This window comes from Sceloporus occidentalis, unplaced genomic scaffold (genome assembly GCF_023333645.1).
Source record: "Sceloporus occidentalis isolate IW3139 unplaced genomic scaffold, rSceOcc1.0.p SCAF_301, whole genome shotgun sequence".
Classification (NCBI taxonomy): domain Eukaryota; kingdom Metazoa; phylum Chordata; class Lepidosauria; order Squamata; family Phrynosomatidae; genus Sceloporus; species Sceloporus occidentalis.
In genome coordinates, this window is record NW_028317281.1 from 58,160 (window position 1) to 85,967 (window position 27,808).

The window sequence follows — 27,808 nt, forward strand, 5'->3', positions numbered from 1 at the left end:
TCTCACCTCGTGCTAACCCTTGCTGAGTTAACCCTTTCCTGCCCTAATACCATGTGCACCGTCCTGTAGTGCTGGCAGGGTCATGTTCCCCTTACGCCTATGACTCCAGGGTTTCTATACTCCAATATGGACTTAATATAGCCTTTTGGCCCACCCCAATCATGTTGTGCTGCTAGTTCCAAGTGCCCAGCAAAGAACACAAATGTAAATTGCTTTTCCTATGTTTCCATTTGCATGCTGTAAGATCAGCTAACCTACATAACTGTATACAGCACTGTATTTTATGCTCAAGTTGATAAATAGTTTTTGCATGACAGGAGCCCTTTAGGAACTTAAGTCAGGGAATGGGAAATTGTGAATTGTGAAATAGTGAATACTAGCAGAATGGAGGGACATTGAGGCAGGGCCGGCCCAAGACAAAATGCCGCCTTGTACTTACCTTTCAGCAGTCCTGCGGCGAGTCTCCCTGTTCGGTCTCGGTGCCGGCTTGTAATGCTGAGCGCCGGAAATGAGGTAATCTTCCGGCACTCAGCATTACAAGCCTGCACCCCTTTAAAAGTACCACCTGGAGCGGTTGCCCCACTCGGCTCCATTGTCGGGCCGGCCCTGCATTGAGGACAAGAGCAGGATCATAAATATTTGCATATCTCAGTCTCAGGTGTAGCGTTGTGCATTTGATTTTGGATTAGCCACTTCAAATGTAAGGCTAATTGGGAGAAAATTACTTTTAAGCACATGCCTATTAGACCCAAAAGACTGTAATTCTGTTGTCAGACCCCACTGCCTCTTCATCAGTTTCCTGCTGCATACCTCCGTGGTCATGTACTAGGCCTCAACTATGATCATGTAGCCATAATGGAGCTAGCAGGGATGGTTGATGCTATCACTACTCTTACCCCAAAACTTACCACATTATCACAGTGCTTACAAGGCATACAAGACAATAAAGCTGCTTTGTAAGCGGAGCTCCGTGGACTACAAGCTGTTCTGGTGCCACCCCTAGCAGTCCTTCAACCACCACCCAACTGCAACTGCTACACAGAAAACCACAAATCAAGCTACCAGACTGTTTTTTTTTTTAAGTTCCTTTATCCCCTGCTGTGAACTGTTAATTGTTTTGAAACCCAGAATCTATCCCAAAGACTTTGTAAAGTTTATATGGCTATTTCCTTGTTATCAGGGGCACCTGTGTCCTGGGCACACTATGTGTTGCACACTAACAAGCCAGTCCTTGACTCAAGGGCTGAATTCTGCCAAGCTTTTTCCAGTCTAGCCTGCCTCTCCTGTGACACTTGTTCCAGTTTGATTCTGCCAGTAGAGGACATTAAGGTTAAATTCTGCATGGCAGATCTGCTCGTTACTATTGTCCATGGCTACACTGGTCAATGGAACAATTAACATTTTCCCTTAACTCTTGGTTCTCTAGTCCATAGCCCCACGTCTGAGATTGTGACGGGAACAACCTGTACCTCGACTGGGTACACTCGCCAGATGTTTCCTCCTTCTGCCCATAGTCACCGGGAATACAAAACTTGGATCATCAAGTGGAAATAGCTTTGTAGACAGCAGGAAATAGAGCCTCGCAGAAACCTCAGTGGCACTGAAACATAGCATTACATTGCTTTGCTGTCCTTCCCTCCTTGGCCATAAGGCCTGCTGGCCGGATCTTCTTGGTCCCTCCCCGCAAGGGTTGGGACCAGTGGCGACTCTAGAAACAATATATATTGGGGGCACACAAGATACCACAGTCAAACTGGGGGGGGCATTAATAATTTCCACCATTAAATCATACCGCTGAAAAAACACACACACATATATATATATATATATATATATATATATATATAGCCGAAAGTAATGTGCTATGGAATGATACTTTTGTTATTGGACAATACAATACTTGATCATTCAACATGGGAAGCCTGAAGCCACAATTTAGTACAACTAATCCTTGAAATAAATATTATAGAGTAAACAACACAATACCTTCACTTTTCCACTAAATTATTTCAGGGCCTAATATTAGACCCTGCTGCCAATATATATAAATATTAGATCCTGCTGCTGATATATATATTAGCCCCTGCTGCCCATATATATTAATATTAGCCCCAGTTGCCGATATATATATATTAATATTAGTCCCTGCTGCCGATATATATAAATATATATAAATATTAGACCCTGCTGCCGATAGCAGGTATAGATCAACACATTAACACACAAACCCAGCTTTGCATGTATAGATCAATTGAAATTCACTTGTGATCTCAGCACTGAAAGTACCGTATTTGCTCGATTATAAGACGAGGTTTTTTCAGAGCAAATGCTCTGAAAAATACCCCTCGTCTTATAATCGAGGTCGTCTTCTAATCAGACCTCGATTAGGTTGCCAGGCTGCTTACAGGTGCTTTGGTCGCGAGCAGCGTCGCTCCTACTAGCTGCAGGAGAATAGGAAGCTAGCACAGTCCTCACATAACTCTGCCTCCCCCCTCCTTCCTCTGGGGGCTGGGCCAGAGAAGTTGCTCGCACAGCCAGGCCCCTGCAGAAGTCTTCGAGTGAGAGATCTGCAGTTCAGGTAAGGGGGTGGGGGAGGGTTTTTGTGATTAATGTGTGAAGTATGTGTGATTAATGGAATGAATGAGTATTTAAATGTTTGTGAATGAGTGTGTGTATGATAGCATGGATGTGTAAGGTGGGTGGTGGTGGTAGCATGGCATAGGGAGGCTGTACTCACACTCATATCATCCCCAGGTTCCATCATGTACCTTGGGTTGATAGGAGTGTGATTGCTGTTAGGCATATATATATACCTCCAGGAAATGCCTTTTAACCCCCTATATACCACTCTGCCCCATGAAATGCCTTTTAACCCCCTATATGCCACTCTGCCCCATGATATGCCTTTTAACCCCATATATGCCACTCTGGCATATAGAGGGTTAAAAGGCACATCATGGGGCAGAGTGGCAAATAGGGGGTATAAGGCATTTCTGGGGGCAGAGTGGCAACCCTGGGGGCAGATGTGCATAACTGGGGGGGGCAGGTTGGCAAATAAAAGGAAATAAAAAAATATATATTTTTCTCAATCATAGCTTTTATTAGATATGAATTTTTTTTTACATGCATTAATATTTACTAGTAAAACTTTTTTTTCTATAGGGTAGTCTTATATTCAGGCTTTTTGTTTTTTTCCTAAATTAATATTTAGATTTTGGGGGGTCGTCTTATAATCGAGCAAATACGGTATATATCAAATAAACAGAATCAGACATAGAAATCCTGTATTTGCAGGTATACAATAATAATATATGAAACATAGCATTGCAGGTATAGATCAAATAAATACATGGAAATAGCACTGCAGGTATTAATCAACTGAACAAGACATACAAACCCTGTATTTGCAGGTATATATAAATAATGTATGGAAACATAGCATAGCAGATATGGATCTACAGAATAACACACAAACCCAGCTTTGCAGGTACAGATCTATTGGAATTCACATAAAAACACGGCATTAAAGGTATATTTAAAACTCCCTAAATTACAGGGATAGATCACAGGTTGCACACCTCAAAGCCAGCCCTGGCGTCCACACTGCCCACATAGAACCTGACCAGCAGCCAGATTACACGCATAAGATTTGCCATCTTTGTCCCCAAATGGCCTGCTTGCAGTCCCCCTGCTCAACCTCCTATTCACTGTTTTGTCATCGTCCGGGATAACATCCTTTTTTCAACACACATAATCCATTCGTTCTATACTATGTGCTGGTTTTTGTTATGGTTTGTTATTTATTTAATTTGTCCCAGGGGTTCAGTGGTCCTGCAGTTCTCTGAGCTGAGTTCTCGTCCGCCTACAAGTGTCCAGTGATACTTTTAAATTGGTCTCTTTAAATATTAGAGGCCTTAATAAACCTCAGCAACGCTCTAAACTTCTTGCGTTTTTACATGCTTCTAAGTCACAGGTGGCCTTCGTGCAGGAAACTCATTATAATGCCAATAGGGAATTCCCACTTTTAAATAGACACTTCACAGAATCATTTCTCTCTAGCTCTCCTTCCTCCAAGACAAAGGGGGTAGTCATCCTCATACAAAAGTCGGTTCGATTTTAACTATTGGAGACATGGAAGGATGTCGAGGGTCGTGCTATTTTTGTTAAGGGGTATGTGGGTTCCCAAAAAATCACTCTAGCAAATATATACGCACCCAATAGCAACCACGCTCGTTTTTTCATTTCCATCCTGAATAGGTTGGCTGACTTCCAGGAGGGTATCACCATTTTAGGCGGCGACTTTAATATGGTTTTTGACCCTAGGGTCGATACCTCTTCGGGGAGTTCTCACATTCCCTTCTCCGCGATACGGAAAGTACTTAAATGTTTGAAACTGAACCAATTAATGGACGCATGGAGAACTCTTAATCCAGATGGGAGGGACTATACATATTTTTCCCCCAGTCACTGTAGATATTCTCGTATTGACACCTTTTTCATCTCACATTTCCACTTGTCGGTCCTGCATTCGGCTAGAATAGGGATAACTTCTCTTAGCGACCATGCCTCAGTCTTTTTGACACTCAAGCTCACTGATATGCCTAAAACCAAATTTGCTGAGTAATCCTCATCATATCTCCCAATTGTTGTCCCATATCACTCGCTACTTCGAGGATAATATTACACCTGATGTCCCCATCCCTGTAGTCTGGGAGGCACATAAGGCTGTTATACGGGGTCACCTTATTAAGTTGGGTGCATCCATTAAGCGAATGAATTCGGCTACTATTCTGGAGCTTACACAACAAATAGCTCGCTTAGAGACCAGACATAAATTAACCTTGCTCCCTTCTCTTCAACTTGAGCTTACAGCCCTTCAGACTTGTTTGGCTTCCCTTCTTGATACTAAGACAAAGCGCAACTTTTTGCTGGTGCTGCGACAATTTTATGAGTTTGGTGATAAGCCGGGCAGGCTTTTGGCGAGGGGTTTGAGAGCAAAAAGGGCACAAGCGTTCATTGCTCGCATTAGGGACCATACCGATCAGCTTCACTTCTACTCAGACAAGATAGCTGAATGCTTTAGACAGTATTATATGTCCTTATACAACCTGCCTCGCCCGGGGGCTCCTCACTCTGACCCGGATGCAGCCACCGTTGACTATTTATCAAAATTTATTACTCAAATTTTGCCGTCCGACGCTAGGGAGCTCTTGGATAGCCCCATTTCCCTGGCCGAGGTTGCTGCAGCTGTTAAAAATTCCCCTGTGGGCAAAAGCCCTGGCCCGGATGGCTTTACGATCATGTATTATAAAAAATGCCTTCCCGTCCTGGGCCCACAGTTGGTTACTTACTTCAATGCTATTGCCCAGGGCTCTAAATTTGACCCACACTCGTTTAACCGCACATATCTTGGTTCTTCCTAAGCCCGATAAGAATCTTGACTTGTGTAGCAGTTTTCGCCCCATATCCCTGATGTTGATTTGAAATCCTGGCGAATCGCCTCCAACCTTTCCTTCCCTTTCTCATACACTATGATCAGGTGGGGTTTGTCCCCGGGCGGGAGGCGAGGGACAACACCATCAAAGTTATCAACATTATCTCCCATGCGCATAAGTACAAGCTCCCGATGGTCCTTGCCTCTATGGACGCTGAAAAGGCGTTTGACCGCGTAACCTGGCCCTTCTTGTTCAGGGTGTTAGATAAAATTGGCATTGGCAATTCTTACTTGACGTGTATTTCAAGCTCTGTATGATGCCCTCAATGGGATATTGTCTGACAAGTTTACCCTTTCGAATGGCACAAGGCAAGGCTGCCCTCTATCCCCCCTTTTGTTTCTACTAGTTTTAGAACCCTTTGCTAACGCTGTCCGGGCGCATCCAGATATTGTGGGGGTGCAGATAGGTTCAAGATCTCATGCGTTGTCGATGTTTGCGGATGATATTCTTTTAACTCTTTCCAACCCTGTCTGTTCTATCTCAGCAGTTCTGTCGGAGCTCGACAGATTTCAGGCTCTATCGAACTACAAAATTAATCTTTCTAAATCGGAAATCATGGGTTTCCACCTCCCTCAGCCCATGGCCCAGCAGATTCGCGATAGGTTTCCTTTTAAGTGGAAAGACGATTGTATTAAATATCTCGGCGTAATGATTCCCTCTAACCTTTCCAAGTTATACACTTTGAATTTTGCACCCTTATTAAGCACTTTGGAGTCTGACCTCCATAAATGGGCCTTCCCTCATAGCTCTTGGTTTGGGAGAATGGGGGTTATTAAGATGAACCTCCTGCCCCGCTTTCTGTAGTTATTCCAAACCCTGCCTATCAAGCTTCCACGGTCCTTTTTCCGGCATTGCCATAGGGCCTTTCTAAGTTATATTTGGAGAGGTAAGCCTTTGCGTTTATCATTTTCCTACTTGACTAGGCAGAAGCTGCAGGGGGGCATGGGCCTCCCGAGCTTGGAACTCTACTGGAAGGCGGCCGATTTGCGCCGCATTGTAGAGTGGTCTGTTTTCCCCGCTAAGCAGTGGATATCGTTGGAGGAAACCTTTTTGACATGTCCAATTAGTGCGTTACCATGGTTCCGCGATCCATTGAGGTGTGTTTCGTACTCTGCTCACCCTCTCATTGTCCCCACCGTGAGAGTCTTTCGGACTGTTTTGAGGGACGGCTTGCTCTCTGGGCTCCCTGGCCCATTGCTCCCTCTGGAGGGGAACCCAGACTTCCCGCCGGGTCATTCCCTGGGCGGCTTGAAAGCCTTCTTACCTCCTCAGGTGCGCCTTCTTCGCTTATGCCATGTAGTTAGTGGACGCGAGATTAAACCCTTGGGGGAGTTAGTTGGTCAGGGTTCTCTTACTTTTTCGCTCCAGTTTCTTTACCACCAACTTAGGCACTTTATCTGGTCCTCTGGGGCCTTGACGCTTGCTGATAGGCCGCTTACGCCTCTGGAGAGGTATTGTCTCGAGCAGAAGGAACCTCCCCTTTTATTGTCCAAACTGTACACGCTATTGTTGTCGCCGGAACTGCTGGCTAAACCCTACTACTTTTGCCTCTGGGAGAGGGACTTGAATTGTTCTTTCTCCTCGGAGGACTGGACAAAAATTCTTTCTATCACACACAAGGGCTCGGTCTCTAGCCGGATGCAGGAAACATCCTTTAAGATAATTACAAGATGGTATAAGGTCCCTTTGGATCTCCATAGGATTTTACCCCAAGTGCCACCTACCTGTTGGAGATGTTGCACCCATCCAGGTTCCCTACTGCACATTTGGTGGTCGTGCCCCGTTATTAGGCCCTTTTGGGATGCGGTCGTAAAGGCCATACGTGACATAGCCAATCCCGATTTTCAGGCTTCTCCCGAATCTGTTCTCCTCCACCACACTGATACTCCGCTTACGAGTTACAAACACTCTCTGACATTCCATTTGATTAACACGGCTAACGCTATCCTCCCTCGACACTGGAAGTCAGCCACCCCCCCAACGTTTACTGCTTGGGTCAATCAGGTTGAATTTGTTTACCAAATGGAGGTTCTGGTTTGGTCCGCCAAGGGTGCTGGGCATAAAATTGAGCTTAAATGGTTCCACTGGCATACATACGTGGCGAACTTGGACAGGAACCCCCCTCCTGTTTCGTTATAAGGCGATGTCTGCTACTCGCCGCTCGCGGCATGCGGTTTAACAGGGGATTTCCTCTTGTACGCTTTCTCGTGCAGGGTAATTGATTGCTACTGATTATCGGGACCTATCCCTGGACATATTGTACATGCCGGGTATTCTTTCTCCTGTACGATCTGTCCCATTTCTGCCTATGGAACGGACGTGATTACTCCTTTGTAGAGCCTGACCTGGCCATGTTTCTGTCCTTCATATAGCTCATGCGCTCTGTGAAGTGCCGTTAACTATTCATCTCACGTACGTACCACCAATACAGAGAGGGGAGTTTTAATTCTTTCACTGCTTCCTCGACTGCTACCTCTCAGCTTTACGTTGCGATATTGTTACTGGTCTCTACCCGTCTGGGGCGGCTACTGTTATACGCCTTTCCCCTCCAGGTCTATAAGTGTTGATGCTGTACCTTGTGCGATGGATGTGTGTCTGGTTTGCATATGTTACTTTTGCCAGTGATACGAGCTTCACTCTGACCACGTTGCGTATATTTGGCTTGTACGCCGATGTGGCTACTCTTGGTCTACCATAATATCACTGTTATGTTTCTACCTGTATCAACACCACTGTGTAATGCGTTATTTAGACATATGTCCAACCGTACTGGATGTTCATTGTTATTTCTGTATATGACACTCTGTATTGTGTTTATCTTCCCAAACGTGCAATAAACAGAGAATTGAAAAAAAAAAAATCTTTGTCCCCAAATAACCCAGCACAAGTCAACTTTGTCCCCAAACAGTCCGGCCTGTGCCATATTTGTCCCATATACACCCTCCCTGTGCCATCTTGGTCCCCAAGGCTCAAACCTCCTGCTAGTGCCATCTTTGCCCTTCCACAATTATACATCTATGATACACATAAACACTTTTACAGTCACTCACACATTAACTCATACTCTCCCTTATTCAGACAATTCATCCACACATTAACTCATGCTCTCCCTCATTCAGACAATTCATCCACACATTAACTCATGCTCTCCCTCATTCAGAGAATTAATCTCACTCATTCACACTTGCGGCCAGAGAACAAGGCTTCCGTCTTCCTGCTATGCCGTGGCGCCCGCTGCTTCACTGCTGGGTGCCGGATATGACGTCATATACCGGCGCTCAGCATGAAACGCCGGCACCACGATGGAGGTAGGGGCCTAGTGGAGGAGACTGAGGGGGGCAGAGCGGTTGCTAGGCACCCCTTTCTCTCCTCCGCGTCAAAAAAACCAAAACGTTTGAGGCTGCCCGGGACTTAAAGTCCCATTGCGGGACTGTCCTGGGCAATCCGTTGGGTGGTTCCAAATTCGGCGGGGGGGCAACAGGGGGGCAAGGAATGCCTCCCCTTGCCCCCCTGTAGCGACGCCACTGGTTGGGACCATTGAAATAATCATTAGAGGAGGTTGCGCTGCTCAGAAGAGCTATCTAACTCTCCTCCTCACCAGAAAAGCTGGAGCTTTTTAGGGGACCCGACTCCACCATGGCTATCCAGTGTTCAAAATTGTGTCCTGTGTCGTCTTCTGATTGTGTCAATAAAATCAAAGTGCAAAAAATGAAAAAACACGTGCTCACTTGATCTTAGCGAAAAGGCTGAGAACCAAGGCTTACCCCAATAGCAAGACAGAACTCATATTGAGGTAAAACAAGAACTGTTTTATTTATACCAAAAACTAAATGTGGTGAGGGTACCAGTGCCTGTGATTCAAAGTCGATGATAATTAGTTTGAATAAGAGTGAATAATATATAATAAATACTCTCCTTCCAGGTTTACTCTCACACCTGCAGCCCTAGAATAACACTAGTGTAGCAGAACCAAAAACAGACTGCAACAGAAAGATAATTGGGTACTTTCACAGCAGTAAAGCCAGCATGTAAGGGCGGAGCAGGGGAAGGTGACTCTACCCCAGCCCAGTATACATCAGGATGTAGCCACCCAATACAACTGCACCCTAGACATGATGAAGCAGGATCCCGGAGAAGCTGTGGGCTCTTTAAGCCATGTCCTTTAAGCAGAAAATTGTGGTGTCTAGCCAATTGGGCTGAGGGGAATGAGCATTAATGGGAGAGGTAGTGGCGGTCCTGAAGCCAATCAAAATTATGACTGATAATTTAATCCCAATCTCTGCTACTTTGGTCATCCCCTTATTTACCCACCTGATACAGAAAACGACGTTCTAAAATGCAGTGAGGTCGTACCAGGCTACCGATTATAGTTGGAAGTTGAAACACTGATCAGGGATCTAATAGAGGAGCTGACAGTTCCCATGCCAGCCTAGGGTAAAGCAAATTGATCCTAAAAATAATTTTAAAACTATCTGACATGTTTGTTCGTATGGTACGTGACAAGCACAAAAAGGCCATGCTCAGTGAAGAAGAGATGCAGGAGTTTAAAATGGAAATTCCCAGCGGCAGTAGCACCACCCAGATGACCAATTTCGAAACTCTTGTACCTTTGTGTACTCTTGTGCCTTTGATTCTTGGGATCGGTACCACACAAGTCAGACTAGCGCCTCTAAAATAGTCAAAGGCTACCCTGAAAGACTGAAGAGCTACCTCCAGTCACTGACCCTCTAAGTTATTGTGGGCAGAAAGCTAAAATCTGTCCAGAACTCTCCCTAGTGGACCAGCAGCCACTTTCGTGCCGATCTACCAGTGCCCAAAGCAAGAGAGTTTTCTCTGTGACGAGCAATGTCTTCAGCCCTTAGAGAACACAGGCCTATTCACACTTAGTAAAGCAGTTTGCTTTTTTGAATGTCAGTCTGCCCAAATTAGGTTGCATTGCACTCAATATTTAAACTGAGTGAGGTTCTAGTGTTGCTGCTCTATTATTACCAAGAATTGTCCAAGTTTTGGGGAAATTAATTCTAGATCTGTCTGCCTGCCAGTGCCTACTTGTCATTAATCTACTTACCCTCTCCCCGGGTCCATCGTCGGCAGGACCCGGCGTCGGGTTTCCTCTTCCCCTCCGCTCGCCAACACAGATGTGAGCAGAGGCTTTGTGCAGGCATGCCCCCTCTGCTGCCGGCAGAGGCCAACAGGGAGGAGGATGGGCTCTCAGGTTGCTATGATGACACGTCTCCTTCCTGCTGCTGATAGACGTCGGCAATGAAGGAGTCATGGCAACACGTCTCTAAGTGTGACGTCAATTTGGTGCCAAATTCAAATAATAAAAGCTCATTTTACCCAGTAGTTAGTGCTCAAGTATCAGCTGGATTTTGCCTCTATACCTAAGTGTTCCTATCCCTATCTACCCGTGTACCAGACCTCCTTTCGTGATTTTGACCAACATACCTTGCAGCCTGCCCCGACCATTTGCTTGTGACCTAACTTCAATTTTTGGATTTTCCTTTTGTACCTCGCTCGGACCCTGTGTGTGCGAGTAGCCATTTGCTAATAGGAACCACCAGTTCTCTAGCTCACGGGTCAGCCGTGATACTACTAGGGTGATCACATGTCCTGGATTGCACGGGACAGTCCTGCAATGAGACTTTAAGTCCCGGGTCCCGGGCAGCATCAATCCGGGACAATGTATTGTCCCGGGCATTGAAACGCCAAGCGGAGAGGGCCGCCAAGCGGTCGCTCATGAAGTTTTCAGCCACGCTTGGCACCCCTCCACAAGGCCTCTTGCTCAGAACAAGGAGACAGAGGCCTCACGCTCCCACCGCAAGACTTCGGATCGTGATAAAGGGGGGAGAGGGCAAAGATAGTGAGAAAAGGGGGGAGAAGGGGTAGATAGTGAGAAAAGGGGGAAGAGGGGGTAGATGGTGAGAAAGAGGGTAGTACAAATATTGGAATAAAGAGTGAGAATAAGTGACTGAATGAATTAGTGTGTGGATGAATTGTGTGAATGAGTGAGAGAATTCATGAATTAATGTGTGGATGAATTGTCTGAAGGAAGTAGAGTGTGAGTTAATGTGTGGATGATTTGTGTGAATGGGTGAGAGAATAAATCATTGTGTGAATTATGTGATTGAAAGTGTGAATTAGTGAGTGACTGTAAAGGTGTTTGTGTGTATCATAGATGTATAATAGATTTGTGGAAAGGCAAAGATGGCACAAGCAGGGTGTTTGAGCCTTGGGGACCAAGATGGCACAGCCAGGGTGTTTATGGGACATAGAAGGCATAGGCCAGGTTGTTCGGGGACAACGTTGACTCATGCTGAGCTGTTTGGGGACAAAGATTGCAAGTCCTATGTATGTTATCTGGGTTCTGGTCAGGTTCTATGTGGGCAGTGTGAACACCATGGCTGGCTTTGGGTTGTGCAACCTGTGATCTATGCCTGTAATTTAGGGGGTTTTATCTATACCTTTAATGCTGAGTTGTTATGCAAATTCCAATTGATCTTTACTGGCAAAGCTGGGTTTTTGCGTTGTTTTGTTGATCCATAGCTGCTATGCTATGTTTCCATACATTACTTATGTATACCTGAAAATACAGGGTTTGTATGTCTTATTCAGTTGATCAATACCTGTAATGCTGTTTTGATGTGATCTATACCTACAATGTTGGGCTTGTGTGTTCTGTTGATCTGTACCTGCAATGCTATGTCTCCATACATATTTTATGTACCGTATTGGCTCAGATATAGGCCGCACCCGAATATAGGCCGCACCCTAAAAGTTAGGTGCTTTTTTAAAGAAAAAAATTTCTTAGTAAAAAAAAACCCACTTAGTGGAACAGATATGCTGCCACTCTGCCCCCGCGAGATATGCTGCCACTCTGCCCTCCCCAGACATGCTGCCACTCTGCCCCCTCCGAGATATGTTGCCACTCTATCCCCCCCGAGATATGCACTCTGCCCCCGAGATGTGCCCCCCCCCGAGATATGCTGCCACTCTATCCCCCCTGAGATATGCTGCCACTCTGCCCCCAAGAGGTCCCCCCCTAGACTTACCGGTGCAGACTCCCCGTGGTCTTGCAGGGCCAGCGGGGGACAGCTACGCAGTACGCGTATTCAACATCCGGTGTTGGCACTTCCGCCGTTGGCAAGGAAGATTGTTAGCGTACATCGCGCAGACGTTTACCGGCTGCGGCGATGCAAGCGTTAACAACCTCTCGCTGCTGGAACATCTGCACGATGTGCTTTAACAATCTCCCTTGCCGGGACTCCCCCCATGGGAATTCCCGGCAAGGGAGATTGTTAAAGCACATCGTGCAGATGTGCCGCAGCGGGGGCTGTTTACGCACATCGCCGCTGCCGGTGAACGTCTGCACGATGCGCTTAGGCAACCTTCCATGCCGGCACTCCCCCCATTGAAAGTGCTGGCAGGGGAGGCTGTCTCAGCGTATCGGAGAGTAGGATGCAGGTCCCCTGCACCGCTGCGGGGGATCTGTATCCTAACCCTGCTGCCTGCCCAGCGCCCGGAACTGCATGTCCCTGGCATTGGGCGCTAGACCCCGAATATAGGCCACACCCCCACTTTAAAGACTTAAAATGGGGGGAAAAAGTGCGGCCTACATTCGAGCCAATACGGTATACCTGTAAATATAAAGTTTGTATGTCTTATTCAGTTGATCTATACATGCAAGTGCTGTTTTAAGTGTTGGTTATTTGATCTAAACCTATTTTTTGTGCTTCTATTGAAACAAAGGGATCAGATACAAAGTCCTGAATAGCGATGGGATTTATTGCAGTGGGAGATAAGCATGGGTTATTTACTGTATGCAGTCAGGCAGCATAACTTTCTTGACAACAGTTGTATTTGATATTTACATTTCTGTTTTTTTTCTGCTAGATATTACCAGGATTGATCTTGTCTGACATAAAGCCAGCCAAAAGGATGAAATTTAAGACTGTCTGTTATCTATTAGTTCAACTCATGCATTGCCGTAAAATGTTCAAAGCTGAAATCCCTTTCTCAAATGTAATGACCTGTGAGGACGATGACAAGGTATATCTATTGGCATATTTATTGATAAATCAGTATTTACTTGTTCCATGGATGCTTGTTTAAGGGAAAAGTTAGCCACAATACATATATGGTTAGAATTACATATTATTGAATTTATACATTAAAATGACTACATTTTTCCACTCAGATTCAGAGACATTTGTTCACTAACATATGCTACCACATTTAATCACACGAATAGGGCATGTTGATTATTATAGTATACAGTGTTTTGGATAAATATAAACATGATATGTCATGATATGATATATTATATGATAATGTTATGGCTGATTGGTGTATATCTTCATAGGCGTACAGAGGCCCTTTATCAGCAGCCATCACTCTGGCTCAAATGGCACATTGTATTAGCTTATCCAAGTAAAAGTTTAAAAGGATAATTGATCATTAGAAAACCCTTTTGCAATTATGTCAGCACAGCCTGAAATTTCCTTGTTTTCCTGATATATTTATATATAGAAAGTGAGAGAACTACAACTAAATTCCACACTTGCAGTTTTATATCCCTATGGTTAAAAGTGCTTATTTTACTAATTTCAATTCCTTGTTTATATTTAAATGCAGAGGAGAGCGCTACGAACAGCCTCTGAAAAACTCAGAAATCGGTCATCTTTTTCAACTACTGTCATGCACAATAATCCTGGAACCAGAGTAAATCGTTACATTAGCCGTTTAATTGAAGCTCGGCAAACTGATTCAGAGATGTCACAGTTGACTTTCATAAGTTTAAAATATAAACAGATCGAACGGGATGAGAAAGTAAGACTTTTTTTCTACAAACAGAGCAAAAATTATTACGTGTGTGTGTTTGCTATTTATCTCGAAAAAAATTATACCAGGGGGGCTAAGGATCAATTTAAGACCTAAATTTAATCTAATGGATACAGAGTCCCATAGTGTTACACTTTTCCTTCAAACTAATTTAACTAATTAGGGAGAAAGAACAAAAGAGACTTATTCAAATAAATAATTATATTGATAATGAATTACAACAAATTGAACAATTTAACTCTGAATGCAATTCAATGAAATGGAGGATAGACTTAAACAGAAGATGGATTATTTTAAGAACTAAATCATTCAGAGAAAACAAACAAAATTGGATATTTAAAAGAACAAGCTCCATTTATTAACGAGATTGAGTGACATATTGTGTACTGACACTGATGATTCTAAGTATTGAGTCCCAAGCAAGAGTGAGGAAAAAAACATTTGTATTCCACGAATATTCGCCCGTTACCATGTTTGTTTCGGGCATGGGTGAATACGGGGTTAATACAGTAACAGTGTCAGGGTCCCGGTTTGCAGTGCTTACCGGGGGTGCCCGCTCGTCCATAGCGGCAGGGCTTGCATCGCGTCTGGGGCCTCCTCCACTCGCAGCACACCGTCTACTAGACACGTGCGTGCTCAAAGATGGCAGGGAACGCGCCCGAGCAATTTAAAAACTGAGCACTGAGATTAATTCAGTGCTCAGTTATTGTGCCGTTTGGACCTTTGTGCCTTACTTATGTTCCTTGTTGCTCTCCGTGTACCAGACCCGGCTATCCTTATCGTGTGTTGCTCTCCCGTGTACCAGACCCGGCTATCCTTATCGTGGTGTTGCTCTCCCGTGTACCAGACCCAGCTATCCTTATCGTGGTGTTGCTCTCCCATGTACCTGGAACCAGAGTAAATCATTACATTAGCCGTTTAATTGAAGCTCGACAAACTGATTGGGAGATGTCACAGTTGACTTTCATAAGTTTAAAATATAAACAGATATGTGTTCCCCGTCAAAGACAACGGGGAACGCGCACGAGCAATTTAAAAACTGAGCACTGAGATTAATTCAGTGCTCAGTTATTGTGCCGTTTGGACCTTCGTGCCTTACTCCTTATGTTCCTTGTTGCTCTCCGTGTACCAGACCCGGCTATCCTGACAGTGTGTGTTTCTCTCCCATGCACCAGACCTGGCTATCCTTATCGTGTGTTGCTCTCCCATGTACCAGACCCGGCTATCCTTATTGTGGTGTTGCTCTCCTGTGTACCAGACCCGGCTACCCTTATCGTGGTGTTGCTCTCCCATGTACCTAGAACCAGAGTAAATCGTTACATTAGCCGTTTAATTGAAGCTCGGCAAACTGATTCTGAGATGTCACAGTTGATAGCCAGTGTGTGTTGCTCTCCCATGTACCAGACCCAGCTATCCTTATCGTGGTGTTGCTCTCCCATGTACCAGACCCGGCTATCCTTATCGTGGTGTTGCTCTCCCGTGTGCCAGACCCGGCTATCCTTATCGTGATGTTGCTCTCCCGTGTACCAGACCCAGCTATCCTTATTGTGGTGTTGCTCTCTCGTGTATCAGACTCGGCTTCTGTACTCCAGTCTTCTACCTGCATATCTGTCATGCCCCATCTAGGCTGCGCAGCTGCATATCCCTGTTTTTCCCTTTTTCGCTAAAATCCGTTCCTGGATTTCCTTGTGCTCTGTTCTGTGCTTCTGATTCCTTGATTCCAGTTCTGCTCTATGCTTCAGCTCCTGTTTCCTTTATAAGGTGTGCCCCCCCATTTTGTTATGTTTGTCTCAGTCTGCAGTCGAAAGGTATGTCCTTCTCTGTTCTGTGTATAGATTCAATGTTCAGTTTCAGCTTTAGTTATTCAGTAGGCAGAGTAGGTTCCTCTCTCCTCTCCCCATGTCCCCGTTAAGATTTCCTATCCTTGCTTAAAGGAGAAGCATCTGAGGATCTCAGCTCCATCCCGTGTTCCTTGCCTTGTTCCCTGTCCTTTGTTGTGTTCTGTACCATGTATGTATTGTCTGGTTATGTTTCTTGCTCGGTCTCCCTGTTCCTTGCTCTGTCCCCCTTGCTTGCTCTGTTCCCCTTGCTTGCTCTGTTCCCCTTGCTCGCTATGTTTCAGCTGTTACTCTGCTTAGCTTCCATACTCCCAGCCTGAAGCATTGTGCACAAGATTCTAGTGCTCATTCCTGCTCCAGGGTGCCTGCAGAACATCACTTTGTTTTGTTCTGGACAACATCCGCTGCTATGTCTGGGCACTGGTATGTGGCTGCACAACCCTAGGTGCTCAAACTCCGTGTGAGTGCAGTCGCTCTGCACCAGGTCCTGTGGCTCCGCGTTTGCATGCTGAACTCCTGCATTTCTCCATCTTTGGGAGCACTGGGTCATTACAGTTGTCTGTAGCTCCTGGCGTGATCCTACGGCTTCCTGTTCCCGTTAACCCCTACAATGCTACTACTACTTAAGGTAGGCTAGAGGCAGTGACCAGGGAAATTTACAAAAACGAACATTCGGTATTCGGTTTGAACAATGAAAACATAATTCGTGTTCGTTTTCATGTTCTCCCGAATACAACTGCACAAGTTTCCTTTAGGCCCCAGAAGACTCTGCTGCCATCTTGGCCCTGGGCATGAGCAAAAGTTCTGGATCTTTTGTTTGTCACACGGTCTCATTCTTGTTGAATAAGTAAGACCAAAGTCTCCACAGCTCTGGCTATTGTTTTTATAGAGTTACCTTATAGACAGTATACCTATCTCATTTAGAAGGTGCTTTTAATAGAAATGCACCCCCCCCCACTAACCATGAGGTCAGTTTTTGTTATTCTCCATTGACTATGTGGTCTTCTATTATTGTCAGATATGGTTAACAATTATTCCCAAGTAAATAACTCTTGTCATCCTCAGTACAATTTATTGTGATGTTGTCTGTATGATATAGATTAGACTTGGGCACCAGGGGGCTCTTCGTGTTCATCTTCGTGCTCGTCTTCGGGGAAAAAAAACAATCTTCGTATTCCGCGAATATTCGCCCGTTCCCGTCTTCTCTTCGGGCTAATATTCGTGGGCATTCTTTGTGCTCGTTTTATCTTCGTTTTCTCCCGGTTGCCTAGCAGGGTTTAAAACGGGGTTAAGAACACATCGGAGCAGCAGCAGCAGATGCTTTGGCGCCATGACGGTACGTGTGTGCGACTCTATTGGTCGCCGGCAGGGGGCTCGTCTGGCATCAACGAATGAATTGCAGAACTGCAATACAGTCGCACACACGTACCTTCATGGTGCTATCCGAGGTGTACACAATACACATTGCCCTAAACTGAGTTTAAAGTTCCTCCGAGCAGTTGTCTTGCCTGAGACCTAGACAAACGCTCCGAGGAACTTGGCCTTATTTATCATACACACACATTCATAGATGTTTAATAAAAGAATAGGGATTTTACATTTTTAAATCGATTTTAGACCACTTTTAAATGCATGCCTAACATTTGCTACCTATTTACAATGTGTCAGGGTCCTACCTCAATCCCCCGGTGGCAGCAGAGGTCTCCACCTGATGGTGGAGTGATGGCGGGGAGGCATGGCCTGTGCCTCCAATAATGAGAAAGTCCTGGCTAGGGGCGGGACGAGTAGTGATTGACAATCACTACTCCATTGGACATATTGAGGAGGGATGGGTCTCTGTTATTGGTGGGGAGGAGCTGATTTCTAGAGGGCTATTTAAACCCACAGCACCTATGCCTCATTACTTGATTGTTCAAGTCCCTGCATACCTGTTTGCTGATACCTGTTTGAACCTGTTTGCTGATTCCCCTTTTTGGATTTACTGGACTTTTGACCTCGGCTTGTTTATGGACTTTAATATACTTCTCCTATCCTTGACCTCGGCTTGTTTATGGACTTTGATGTACTTTTCCTACCCTTGACCTCAGGATTGCTACACGGTACCATTTATGCCTTTTACTATTGAGTGGAATAAACTTGCTGATAATCCTTATATTGCTTGTTTGCCTCTATTGCATATCTGGTGTCTCACTGCGCTATGCTCCAAACCCTGCATACCTCACACAATGGCATACTTTCCAACAACCCAACTTTTACGGGGCAGCACTGGAAAAAGCAGGACTGTCCCTGAAAAAGTTGGGTCTGTTGGCAGGTATGCAGATGGAAAAATGTTATAGGGTGAAGTGTGAGTTATAGCGTTAATGCTAGTGAGTGTAGAAGTGAAGGCCAGGGCAAATAACAGGAGGAAAGGTCCTTGTGATTTGTGAATTGTACGTGTGTGTTATGTGTTATGTCACTGTGTTATATGTGTTATGTTTGGTTGGTTGTGTATCATACGGAAAGAAATTAAATGGAAATGGAAAAGGCGAATGAGTGGGCAAATGGCGACCCACCCACCCGTTTCACCCCAGGGCAAAGCATCCAAACACTGTCAGTCCTAGACGTTTGGCAGCGGACTTCCAGAGCTCAGACACTAGGCCCTAGCATAAGCTGGCTACTCCGGCAGAGGTAGCAGGTATTGCCACACAGCCCACAGAGGCAGCCAGGGGGGAGAAACTACCATTAGGGACATTTTGGGCATGATACTAGCCAGGAAGCGAACTGGCAGAGAAGATACGCTGGCACCACCACCAGCAGCAGCATTGAAAAATGGAAAAGGCGAATGAGTGGGCAATTGACGACCCGCTCACCTGTTTCACCCCAGGGCAAAGCATCCAAAGACTGTCAGTCCTTGACGTTTGGGAGCGGACTTCCAGAACTCAGACTCAAGGCCCTAGCGTAAATTGGCTACACAGGCGGAGGTAGCAGACGTTGCCACACCGCAAACAAGTGCAACCAGGGGGAGAAGCTACCCTTACCATTAGGGAAAACTACCAAGCTAAGAGCTGGGTAACCCAACTTGGGCAGATTGAATTTAAGAAAGGCAATCTGCTCCATCAGATGAGGTGCCATGCGTGAACGCTGTGGACTCAGTATGTTTCCAGTCATAGAAAACACATGCTCACTTTGAACAGCGGTTGGCGGACATGATAGTAGCCACTGTGCAACCCACACATTTCAGCAGCACTACTCTCCTTTCTGCTGCTAGCTCTGTCAGATGGTCCAACTATACTCCCAAGTGCCTCTTCCCAAAACGCAGCTGCTCCACTCACCTGTGTTGTGCTGCTTGTACTGCTTGCACTGCTGCTGATGCTGCTGCTAGGAGTAGCAGACAACATCATCTCTTCCTCCTCCTGCACCTCTCCCTCCTTGGACAGCATTCCCATTTTACACTGCCAGTCACGCACCTTTTGAACCAATTGCTCCCGGAAGCTACTGAGAACATTGAATTTCATTGCTAGCTTTCCCTTAATCCTTGGATCGCAAAGGCACGCTAGCATGCGTTTGCGAAGGCATACTTTTAGCAGATACTTTAGCTTCCGGAATAGGGTTGCTACATCAGGATGTAGAGTGCCACCTTGAAAAGCCTCACGGTTTTCAAGGAACACATCCATCTTGCTGCCTAGATGGGAGAACACTGGGATTATCTGGGCCAGACTGGCAGTGTTTGATCTTAAATTTTCTGTGGCATCCCTGAATGGTTTAAGGACTGCCACTAGCTGGGCGATCACTGTCCAATCCTCCCTATTCAATGGAGATGTAACCCCAATATTATGCTCTGAGGCAAGATTATGGATTGCCCTCTGCTGCTCCAAAATCCTCTCCAGCATCTCTAAAGTGGAGTTCCACCGCGTACTGACATCCTGTCATAGGCAGTGTACGGGAAGACCTGCCCTCTCTTGCTCTTCCCTCAAAAGTTGGCTAGCCTTAACACTATTGTGAGAGTGCCCAGCGATCTTTCTGCAGTGTGACAGAACTACTGCTGCTACATCAGTTCCTTCTGACATAGCTTCCTTGACTACAAGATGGCTGATGTGAGCTGCACAGCGCACACCAACAATATGACCATCTCGCAGTGCTTTCACCATATTGGCACCTCCGTCAGTTACCACAAAACCAACTTCAACATTGGTGCCCGCCTCTGCTCCAACCCAAAGGCTAAACATTTTCCTCATTGCATGCAGAATATTTTTGGAAGTGTGCTTTTCATCCATCACTTCTGCATGAAGAAGCAATGAACTGACCAATAAGTCGGGTTACTTTATTGGCCTGCTGTTTGGGCATTGACCTCTTGGAGTGGAATGCCCCAAATTCTTCCAGGGTGGGCTGGACATGCAGTGCTCCAACCTGCCTTGGTCTCTGGCTGCCAGCACTAGGTGTTGCTGCTATTGGCTCAGAAGCAGCTGTTGGGGTTTTTCCACTCTCTCTGGAGATGGTACTAGTTGTTGTAGTACCATGGCCACCAGCTATGCTGCCTGCACTATGTTTTCCTTGTGCATCTTTCCCCAATAGCACAGCAATGTGTTGAGTGCTGAGGTGATGCTTCATGCTAGCACTGGTAAAATGCCCAGACACTTTCTGCTTATTAGCTTCTCACAATGTTTGCACTTTCCATATCGCCCTTCTTCGACATTTTCAAAGTGCTCCCAAATTGGGGCGCGGAGAGCCTTGGACTGTGCCTTGGGTGATGCTTCTACTGCTTGGGGTGGATGAACAGTGGCAGAACTAGTGGTGGTGGCACTGGTGGTACCAGTACTGGCCATAGTGGGACTGCTAATTGCTATTACTATAGCAGATTTGGTAGGTTTTGCTGCTGGTGGTGGTGATGATCGTAGCGGAGAAGGTGGAGTCTCAGGGAAAAATTGTGCACTAGTCATTTGTACACTGCTCCCTGAGGAATCTCATTTCTGACCACTCATCTCCTCTACTTCCTCCGGCTCATAGTTCTTCATTAGCCAGATCAAATGCAATTCCTGCTATAGGCTGGAGCTAAGACTGATATCATGACTATTAGTGCGAGCAGGAAGAACAGACCCTAACTCTGCACTTGGCCTCTCAGGCTCCTCTGGTACCTCACTAGGTGGAGTTCCCCTGTGTGTAGCCCTCTCTCTAACTGTCTTTACAAAAATATTGTAAGGACTTGGTGGCTTGCTAGAGGTACTAAGAGGACATGGCGTGGCGGTACCGGTGGGAACAGTAAGCGCAGCACTAGTGGTGGTAGAGGCGGTAGAGGTGGTGGTGGTTTTCCCTACGAAGGAATGAGATCGCTTTGGTTTGGGAAAACCCCTCTGAGTTTTGCTGCTAATTTTGCTCTACTTGGTACCTTGCATGCTGCTCGTGCTGCTTTTTACTCACTGGGCTAGTAGAAGTACTAGTTGTGCTACCCTTTAACTTTGAACGTGCTTCTGGTGCTTTAGGCTTTCCGTAAAAAACCATAGAGCTTGTGGGACTAGCAGCACTGCTACTGCCTGCTTTTGGTGCCTTTCCTTTACTTGATCATCCTTCAAGCAATGCTTCCCCAAACGATAAGCGAGAGCTTGGCCTACTTGGCCGACTAGACTGACGCAAAGGCTGCATCTTAGAACTGGTGGTGGTGGTGGTGGTAGATGGAGCTTGTCCCTCCTTAGTCCCAAAAGGGGGATTAATTTCAAATTGTGTGTTGTGTGTGTAGTGTAGTGTTTAAAACCAGGGGGACAGGAAAATAAATGTATTAAGGAAAAATAGGATTTTTTTTTAAAAAAAGGAAAAAAAAATTAAAGACAAAAAAAATTAGAGGAAGTTTCTCTTCAGAAACTGCACTATGCTGTTGTTTGCAATCTGCCAAAGTGCTCAAGTTATTTAAATTATCAACTCAAGATTATCTATTAACTAGCAGTATTTATTTTTATTTTAAATTTACACGGGCCTAAGAGCCTAGCCGACTGCTATGCTAAAGCTATATTTCCTTACTATTCTAAGTCTACCTCTAGGCAAACGCAGACACTCTCACGCCCACTAAGATAAAGTGAGGTTAGATCAGTATATGGTTTATTAATTAATATTAAATTATATATTAGAATTACTTATATTATAGATTATAGGATATAGATTATGAATTAGAATTACTTATATTATAGATTATAGATTATGAATTAGATTTATTATATTATGTTATAGAATAGATTATAGATTAGAATTATTTATTAAATTATATTATGGGGCTAAACAACTTTTAATTAAAATCAGATACATAAGCAGACAGATATAGTTGTCCTACTTCTGGTTACTCTACAAAAATGTGCTAAATTATTTTGTTTAATAGTACTACAGCTAGTACCTTTAAGTTTTGCTTAGTACAGTTGTCGACACACAGTCAATCTTTCTTAAAAAAGATTAGAAAATAAAATGTAACAGCAAAACAGTTAGCTTCACTGCTTGCTCAACAAAAACACACAGCACTTATGCGGCTGCACTCACTAGCCCAACAAGTTCACTTCACTGATGGATTGAGGTGAGCAAAACAAATGAAATTAAATTAAATATTAATTAAGAAAAATTTACTTGGTCTCTTGCTAACACAAAGCACAAAAGAGCTGCAGCACCAGTACTAATAAGATTAGCTTAACTATAAAAGTATTAAATTATTGACTAAGTAAGTTATTAATAATTAGGGTTTATTAATTATTATTAATAAAATGAATTATCAAATTCTAGATTGAGCTTAAAGGTAGTAGTGGACTGGTTAATCTTTATGTGGGATAAATTATTAACCCTATTCTGTTCTACGTTTCTTCGGAACGAACAAAAAAACTGACTCTTCGTGTTCGTTTTCATGTTCGCCCGAAGACGAATGCTCAAGTCTAATATAGATCATCTTAAAAAACATATCCATTATAACATGCAAACAATGTTGTATATCCAAAAGTATACCGATTTATTGCTTCAAAAACAACCAAAATGTGTTATGAGGATGTCAATGCCTATAAACAATGTTATTTATCCAAAAGTCATGTGATCGGTACAGTCATGCGATCACTGTGTTGACAATAACAGGTTATTGTGTGTTTTTTTCCACCCTCAAAGATTTCAGTTTGTTTTGCTATTGAATTGTTCACGTTATAGGTCACATTAAAGGTGGAAAAAGTTCTGACATGATTTATCTTTGTCTTATTCTTTAACATCAGAAGAACCTTGCATTTTAACAGTTTTTTTTTTTTAACTATTATTTTTTTTTTTTATAACAAAACATCTTAATAGAACCCACAAACATAAAACACAAAGGGAGGAAAGAGAAAAAAAAAACAAATAAATAAATACAATTAAAATACAAATTAAATAATAAAAAAATAATAATAATAAAGGGTGGTCTAGGGGGAATTTGGTCGAATGCTTATTACTTTTATAGTTATTTTTATATGGTTCACAATATTATTCTTTTAATATCCTTTTACATTACGGGTTTGGTTTACTTTCTTATTTCTTCTCTTATTCTCTTATATAGGTTATCTTGTTCAGTGTTATTCTTTAACCAATTATCTATTACTTTTTCCATTATTAGTTGCGAGATAACCAGGTGCTTAATCATTTCCCAATCAGGGATAGCTATAGTATTCCAGTTCCTGGCAATGGTTTGTAGAGATGCCATTATTATGTGTGTTACTATCTTATCTTGTTCGTACATTAATTTTATTAGTCTCATTTCATTTGAGTTAACACCACTTCTGGTAGCATATCATTTTTCTTCACTGTTTTATATATATATTCTCTAAAACATTATGCCACATTGGTTTTATCTTGTCACATGTCCACCATATATGTAAATAGTATCCTTCTGATTTATTACATCTCCAGCAGTTTGAAGATCGACAGGGGAATATTTTAACTAATTTTTTAGGTGTAAGATACCATCAATTTCTCATTTTATAGAAGGTTTCTAAAATATTTAAACAATGTATATGTTTCTTTATTCTATTCATAGGTCTTATCCAATCTAACTGAGTTATTTCTTGGTCGCTTTCTCTGTTCCATAACCAGATAGCGGGAGTTGTAATATTTACTTTAAGACTTGAAATCATCTCTTCATATTGGGAAAAGGGAATAGATGATTCATCTATTAATGTTATTAGTTTTTTTATAGGTTCTGTGTATTCTTTAGGTAGTGAGGTTTCAATATACCCTTTTATTCTCAGATAAGTGAATATTTATTTATCCTTCAGGGAATATTCCCTTTTTAATTGTGTAAATTATTTACACTTATTATCCTTTCTTTTCCCAATTCTGTACCTCCAACTCGTCTATATTCAGATTTAATATTTTTATTGGAGGAATTATTTTATTTTGTAGCTTTAGATGGGATTTTAATTTATTCCAGTACTTCAGACTGTGAGAGATTACTAGACTATCCACTTTCAACTGTTTTCCCCTTCTTACCCAAAGAAGATTATTTATTTCCATTGTCTTTGAAAGAACTGATTCAATTTTGTACCAATCTTCTCTAGTTATATTTATGTTATATAATTTAATCAGTCTTGTTAGGCAGTTTATATTGTGATATTTTTTCGATATTAGGCACTCCCATACCTCCTTTATTTATTGATTTTGATAAAGTTTCTAAGCCAATCCTAGGTTTTTTACCTGCCCATATATTTTTAGTAAATGTAGATTGAATCATCCTAAACCACAGGCTGGGAAAATTTAGAGGAATCATCCTGAAGAGGAAGAGCCACTTTGGCAGTATATATGCTTTTATTTAATTAAATCTGCCGCTCCAGGACACCTCTATCTGTCTTAAATCTTTTAATTTTTTGTTAATTTCTTTTAGTAAGGGCAAAACATTGGCTTCCACAATTTGTTCTTGATTTGGGGTAATCTTGATGCCCAGATAGTTCAAACCATCAGGAGACCAAATAAATTTATATTTTGCCTGTAAATTTTCCAAAACTGATTCCTGAATAATAATGGGCAACTGATTTGTCTATGTTTAATTTATAATTAGAGATTTTCCCGTAATACTGTAGAACATTCATCAGTTCATCAGTCGGTAAAGAGCTTTCTGGGGATCCTAATGTTTATATCGTTTCATCAGCGTATAGTGCGATCTTCATTTGTCTTTCCTCTACTGGTAATCCCTTTTATTTTATCATTAAATCTAATTTTCTGGACTAATGACTCTATAGACAGTACATAGACATGTAGACTTTTTAAATCCACTGTAGAACCCCTTACTGCCCAGACTCAGTTGGCACAAGTGAGACCTGCCTCTGGGTGGATAATTGATATAGAAATCCAGATTTTTTTTTTATTATTTCTTTTTGACACCCAAGTGTGTGGCACAGTCAGAAAAAAACAGAAAGGTTTCCCCAAGTAATTTATAAACATCAAACAAAAGCACGGGACAACAAGTACCTTATGCAATGAAGAAATTAAACAAGGAAACATAGAAAGTGGCGGGAGATAAGAATCATTAGGCCCCTCCAGTCTGCCCAACCTCTGAGTACTTTCCTTAATACCTGGCCTTATCATATATCTAGCTTGGCCTTATGCCTATCCCATGCTTGCTTAAATGTCTTTACTGTATTAATATCTACTACTTCTGCTGGAAGGCTATTCCATGTGTCCACTTCCCTGATGTTACCTTTAAACCTTGGCCCCTCTGGCTTATGACTATGTTCTCTTGTTGTGGTAGTATTTCTCCTTTTAAATAAACTCTCTTCATCTATCTTGCTGATTCCCTTTAAGTATTTAAATGTTTCTATCATATACTCCCCCTGTCACGTCTTTCTTCCAGGCTATATATGTTAAGATCCTTTAACCTGTCCTGGTAAGTTTTATCCTGTAATCCATGAACCACTTCTCTGAACTTTCTCCAACATATCTATATCCTTCTGGAGAAACGGTCTCCAGTACTGTGCACAATACTCCAAGTTAGGTCTCACCAGTGATCTGTACAACTGCATGTTACAGGGTCTCCGTACCCAAGGCTGGGTACCCCTGTTTGAGAGCTGAGGAATCACCAGTCAGTCCCTCATACGGATAGCACTCAGCTATCCACGGATCATCCAGACCACCATTCGTAGTAAACCAAGAAGAAGAACTCTTTATTGCACAACAAACCAAATTTATATAGATCCTTAATTCAATGAACACAAAACCCAGCCCCCAATCCCATCAGCCACATCCCATCACAAATCCCATCAGTATACAGGGGATGTATCAGGTGAGGGGATTAAGGGATACAATGGGTTCCCCCACCTGTGTTATCCCCCCTGTAGTGCGGGTGCCGTCTGGGCAGTCAGGGCTGTGCTGTCTGATTAAGAGCCCCAGCCAGATTATAGGATCGTCTCTTTGAAGGCTGGGGCTGAATCCACATCAGTCTCTGGGCCGGTTACACACTAAACACAATATAATATATTACCGGGTCACAGTATACAGAACCGGACACAAAAGTGCTCTGTGACCCGGCTAAACTTCATATGACATATGAGCCAGCTAGCCTGGCCCTGTCACAGATCTCCCCCTTGACCAACGGTCCGGCAGACCAGGCAGATCCACACGGGTCTGCTGCAGGCTGTCCGAGTGGACAAAGTTCAAAGGTGCAGGCCTTAGTTCATGGCCCCCTTTGTCAGAATCATCCATTGAAGGTGGGCCAGGGCCCTGGTTGCCCAAAAGGATAGTCAGTAGTCCTCTTTGAATTGGAGGACGGTCCCAGCTCAGCCGGGGGCACATGGCTATCCCCCTCACCGGGGTAACAGGGGCACGTGGAGACTCTTGCTCCCTAGTCTTGGGAACTGAGTCTGGGGCAGCTGCCAGGCCAGGGTGGTTGCATGGAAGGAAAACCCTGCTGATCGGGCCGGGGGCACTCGGGGAACCAGGGAAACACGTAGAGGTAGTAAGAGGGGCCTCTACCGGGACACTGGAGTGACCTAGGGGACACTCTGGGACAGGAACAGGTGCCCTTACGGGGTTATTGGGCGAGCTAAGCAGCTCTGCGGGGTACTCAGGGGACCCAGGGGAATACTCCGGGGCAGGGACAGGCGCCAATACTGGACATCCGGGAGGGTTAAGCAGACCCTCGATCTTCCTCTCTGGGACAGGTGCCTCTGCCTGCGCACGGGGAGAGTCAGAGGAACACTCTGGGACAGTGACCTGGGCTTCTACCAGGACACTTGGGGAACCAGGGATCACTTCGGAGAACACAGGGATAGGAACCAGGGCCTGCGCCAGGCTACTGAGAGGACCCAGGGAACTCGGCAGCCCCTCTGGCGTCCTCACTAGGTTAGGGAATGGTGCCTCTACCGGGTCACCGGGGACTTCATAGGGAACCTCTGGGGCAGTGACCCGGGCTTTTCCCAGGACACTCGGGAAATCAGGGGGACAATCTGGGGCACTGGCTTCTACGGGCATAGATAAGGGTTTGGTGAGGGGGATTGTGCCACTTACTCGGGCGGTGGGGACAGTCATCTCTTCTGCCGGGGTAGAGCAGCCAGGGTTGTTGGTGAGGACTTGGGTCGGAGCTTTTGGCTTCCTCCTCCGCTTCTTCTTGCTAGCGAGGACCTCGGTTCTTCTCGCCAGGGCAGGGGCCGCGGAGTAGGTGAAGAGGACCTCGGTCCCACTCCT

The 27,808-nt window shown here is 44.2% G+C and overlaps 1 protein-coding gene across 1 annotated transcript in view; it reads left to right on the forward strand.

The window, feature by feature from the left end:
• Positions 1-27,808, forward strand: part of LOC149275033 (adenylate cyclase type 1-like) — a gene marked incomplete at its 5' end in the record, with an annotated part of 677,365 nt that overhangs the window by 57,288 nt on the left and 592,269 nt on the right. The window contains 2 exons of the mRNA XM_089504957.1: positions 13,389-13,544; positions 14,130-14,324. Of these exons, the coding sequence (XP_089361083.1) occupies positions 13,389-13,544; positions 14,130-14,324 (351 nt within the window). The remainder of the gene's footprint in view (positions 1-13,388; positions 13,545-14,129; positions 14,325-27,808) is intronic.